Here is a 5,773-nt window from a genome sequence, read left to right as displayed (position 1 = left end):
CCTCCTGGAGCAGGAGTCAGACTGTATCGACCCTTGAACACCTCCTGGAGCAGGAGTCAGAGCTCTATGACCCTTGAACACCTCCTGGGCAGGAGTCAGAGCTCTATGACCCTTGAACACCTCCTGGAGCAGGAGTCAGAGCTCTATGACCCTTGAACACCTCCTGTTGAAGCGAGGAGATATCACATTAGAGACTTGGGAAGCAGCCATTGATTTAACTAACATGTCAGTTGACTTGTAAGCACTAAAAGATGTTTAATGTTGAGTTTAGGTGTAAAAGATGGAAGCAGTTGTTGAGTAATGACGAGTCATAATGTTTGTGTTGTTGTTGAGTATTTTTGTTGTGTTGAATCAAATTTGTGTGTTAAATGTTTTTAAACAATAATTTTTTTAAATGTTGTGTTGTTATTTGTTGTGTTGTTTAAATAAGTTGTGTTTAAATTTTTTATTGTTTATTTGTTTTGTTGTTGTTGTTTTTTTGGGGGGTTTGTGTGTGTTGGTAATGAGAGCAAATGTTTGTGTTGTTGGTATGAAGTCATAATGTTTGTGTTGTTTGAATGACGATCATAATGTTTGTGTGTAACATACAATGTTTGGTGTTGAATTTGTGTTTTTAAAGTCAGTTTGTGTTGTTGATAATAATGTTTGTGTGTTGTTGAGTAATGACGAGTCATAATGTTTGTGATGTTGTTGAGTAATGACGAGTCATAATGTTTGTGTTGTTGTTGAGTAATGACGAGTCATAATGTTTGTGTTGTTGTTGAGTAATGACGAGTCATAATGTTTGTGTTGTTGAGTAATGACGAGTCATAATGTTTGTGTTGTTGTAATAATAGTTTGTGTGTTGATGATATAAGTTTGTGTTGTTGTTGATAATGAGAGTCATAATGTTTTTTGTGTTAGAATAAAAATGTTTGGTGTGAATAAATTGTTGTAACAGTTTTGTTGTTGAGTAATAGTAAATTGTGTGTGTGGTAATGACGATATGTTTGTGTGTTGGTAACTCATAATTTTGTGTTGTTGAGTAATGACAGTATAATGTTTGTGTGTTGGTAATGACGAGTATAAGTTTGTGTTGTTGAGACATTGTTGTTTGATAAGACGAAATGTTTGTTGTACGACATTGTTGTTGACGAGCTAGTTTGTGTGTTGGTGACGAGTCTGTTTGTGTTGTTGGACGATTTATAATTTGTTTTGTTCATTGTTTGTGTTGTGTGGTATGTTTTTGTTTGGTATTTTGTGTGTTGAGTAATGAATATAATGTTTGTGTTGTGTTGTAAGGTGGTTGTTAGTGGTTTGTTGGGTAAGGTATAATTTTGTGTTGAGTATTGGTTGTGTTGAGTGAAAATATGTTTGTGTTGTTGGTACGTATAATGTTTGTGTTGTTGAAAAGAAGTCATAATGTTTGTGTTGTTGTTGAGTAATGACGAGTCATAATGTTTGTGTTGTTGAGTAATGACGAGTCATAATGTTTGTGTTGTTGTTGAGTAATGACGAGTCATGTTTGTGTTGTTGAGTAATGACGAGTCATAATGTTTGTGTTGTTGTTGAGTAATGACGAGTCATAATGTTTGTGTTGTTGTTGAGTAATGACGAGTCATAATGTTTGTGATGTGTCTGTGTGTCCTCCAGCTAAGCGGCTGGACCAGCAACCTGGTGGACACCATCATGGGACACCACTTCAGCGCTGTGAGAAACACTGGCTTTACACGAAATACACAAAATACACAAAATACATAAAATACTAGAAATACTAGAAATACAAGCTGTAGAGGAGCTGTCTGGGATCCACACTTAACTGTTGACTGTCTGTGTGTGTGTGTGTGTGTGTGTGTGTGTGTGTGTGTGTGTGTCTGTGTGTCTGTGTGTCTGTGTGTGTGTGCGTAGGACGAGTTGACAGACAACATGGAGATCGTCCAGACCTACAGGCTCCACATCTCTCAGGACGTCCCGCAGGAGAACTTGGCCATGTTCTACAACAGCTACGACAGGTAGGAACCCCTCGCACGCCACAAACACACTCCACAAACACACTCCACAAACACACACCCCACACACACACTCCACAAACACACACCACAAACACACACCACAAACACACACCACAAACACACACCACAAACACACTCCACAAACACACTCCACAAACACACACCACAAACACACACTCCACACACACACACTCCACAAACACACTCCACAAACACACACCACAAACACACTCCACAAACACACTCCACAAACACACACCACAAACACACACTCCACACACACACACCACAAACACACTCCACAAACACACACCACAAACACACACACACAAACACACTCCACAACACACTCCACAAACACACTCCACAAACACACACCACAAACACACTCCACAAACACACACCACAAACACACCACAAACACACACCACAAACACACACTCCACACACACACTCCACAAACACACTCCACAAACACACACCACAAACACACTCCACAAACACACCCACACACACACACCACAAACACACACTCCACAAACACACACCACAACACACACACTCCACAAACACACACCACAAACACACACTCCACACACACACTCCACAAACACACACCACAAACACACACTCCACAACACACACCACAAACACACTCCACAAACACACTCCACAAACACACACCACAAACACTCACAAACACAGTTACAAACACACTCACAAACACACTCCACAAACACACTCCACACACACACCCACACACACACACACACACACACTCCACAAACACACACCACAAACACACTCCACAAACACACTCCACAAACACACTCCACAAACACACTCCACAAACACACACCACACACACACTCCACAAACACACACTCCACAAACACACACTCCACAAACACACACTCCACAAACACACACCCACAAACACACTCCACAAACACACACCCACAAAACACACACTCCACACACACACACCACAAACACACACAAACACACACTCCACAACACACCCACACACACACACTCCACAAACACACACTCCCAAACACACACCCACACACACACCCACAAACACACACCCACAAACACACAACAACACACACTCCACAAACACACCCACAAACACACACACCCACACACACACACCCACACACACACGCCACAAACACACACCACAAACACACACACAAACACACACACACACACACCCACACACACACCCACAAACACACACCCATCACACACCCACAAACACACAACACACACTACACACAAACACACACTCCACAAACACACACCCACAAACACACACTCCACAAACACACCCACAAACACACACTCCACAAACACAATCACAAACACACCACAAACACACACCCACAAACACACCCACAAACACACCCACAAACACACTCCACAAACACACACCCACACACACACCCACAAACACACACCCACACACACTCCACAAACACACACCCACAAAACACATCACAAACACACCCCAAACACACCCACAACACACACCACAAACACACACTCCACAAACACACCACACACACTCCACAAACACACACCCACAAACACATCACAAACACACACCCCACAAACACACACCACAACAACAACACACAACAAACACACACAAACAACACACCCACAAACACACACACCCACAAACACACACTCCACACACACACCCACAAACACACACCCACAAACACACACCACAAACACACACTCCACAAACACACACCACAAACACACACTCCACACACACACTCCACAAACACACACTCCACACACACACTCCACAAACACACACTCCACAAACACACACCCACAAACACACACTCCACACACACACTCCACACACACACACTCCACAAACACACACTCCACAAACACACACTCACAAACACACACACACACCACAAACACCACAAACACACACCCACAAACACACACCCACAACACACACACTCCACAAACACACACTCCACAAACACACACCAATAAACACACACACTCCACAACACACACACCCACACACACACCCACAAACACACTCCACAAACACACACCCACAAACACACACCACAAACACACACTCCAAAAACAAACACACACACACACACCCACAAACACACACACCACAAACACACACTCCACAAACACACACCCACAAACACAATCACAAACACACACACATATACACCCACACCACACACCCACAAACACATACCCACAAACACACACCCACACTCCACAAACACACTCCACACACACACACTCCACAAACACACACTCCACAAACACACACTCCACAAACACACACTCCACACACACACACCCCACAAAACACTCCACACACACACACTCCACAAACACACACTCCACAAACACACACTCCACAAACACACACCCACACACACTCCACAAACACACCCACAAAACAACACCCACAAACACACACCCACAAACACACACCCACACACACACACACTCCAAAACACACACACTCCACAAACACACACTCCACAAACACACACTCCACACACACACACTCCCAAACACACACTCCACAAACACACACCCACAAACACACACACTCCACAAACACACACTCAACACCACACACCACAATAACACATACAACCTAATAAACACACACACACACACACTCACAAACACACACCCACAAACACACTCACACACACACCAAAACACAAATACACACACACAAACACTCCACAAACACAACACTCCACAAACACACTCCAACACACACACCTACAATAAACAACACTCACAAACACACACTACAAACACACAGCCACAAACCACATCACATCGGCACACGCCGCACGGCGCACACGCGCACGGGCCACGGCCTACCAGGGCTGACACACCGGGCCGTGCCACACCGGGCCGTGCTCACCGGGCCGCTACACCGGGTCGGTGCTCACCGGTCATACACACCGGGTCGCCACACCGGGCGCGTACACACCGGCCGTACACACCGGCCGTACAAACCGGCCGCTCACCGGGCCGTACTGCAGCGGTATCAAGCCGCTGCTCCTTTACTCCGAGTGAATGTGTCGAGCCAGGCCGGTAATCACATACAGGAAGGAAGGCCACAGCTGGATACTTTACAAAATAAAACACATTTAAAAATAAAACACCCAGGGTTATGGTGATTTTGGCTATCTTGACTCCTAAGCTGGTCGAGAGAGAGAGAGAGAGAGAGAGAGAGAGAGAGAGAGAGACCGACAGAGAGACAGACAGAGAGACAGACAGACAGACAGACAGACAGAGAGACAGACAGACAGAGAGACAGAGAGACAGAGAGACAGACAGACAGACAAACAGACAGACAGACACTGGGGGCGGGGAGAGAGAGATGTTTTAGAGAGTGTGTCTGGTACGAACAGCCAGGCGAGCGATCAGACACAAATCTACACTTCACTGCTATTGGCTGGAGCAGCGAGTGTCTGTGTTTCTGGTGTCAGGGCGGTAACACACCTGCTGCTGGTTGGCTTTGGTCCCAATCAGCTGATGAGTTAGTAAACTTGGAGCGATTTCTGTATATTTATTATTGTGTGTGTGTGTGTGTGTGTCTGTGTGACTGTGTGTGTGTGTGTGACTGTGTGTGTGTGTGTGTGTGTGTGTGTGTGTGTTAGTCGTACTGAGTTGCAGATAGAGCGTCCTCTCCCTGGTCTGAATGAAAACTCGGTCAACACCCTCAGGTAACATTTACTCTCTCTTTC

At 45.0% G+C, this 5,773-nt stretch overlaps 1 protein-coding gene across 1 annotated transcript in view; it reads left to right on the top strand.

The window, feature by feature from the left end:
* Positions 1 to 5,773, top strand: part of LOC120565889 (protein NDRG3-like) — a gene marked incomplete at its 5' end in the record, with an annotated part of 13,008 nt that extends 7,235 nt beyond the window's left edge. Inside the window, 3 exon segments of the mRNA XM_039811996.1 lie at positions 1,633 to 1,689; positions 1,888 to 1,991; positions 5,687 to 5,773. Coding sequence (XP_039667930.1) covers positions 1,633 to 1,689; positions 1,888 to 1,991; positions 5,687 to 5,756 — 231 coding nt within the window.

Source organism: Perca fluviatilis, chromosome 9 (genome assembly GCF_010015445.1).
Source record: "Perca fluviatilis chromosome 9, GENO_Pfluv_1.0, whole genome shotgun sequence".
Lineage (NCBI taxonomy): Eukaryota > Metazoa > Chordata > Actinopteri > Perciformes > Percidae > Perca > Perca fluviatilis.
The sequence above is the reverse complement of the archived record's forward strand: the minus strand, read 5'-3'. Positions and strand labels throughout refer to the sequence as shown.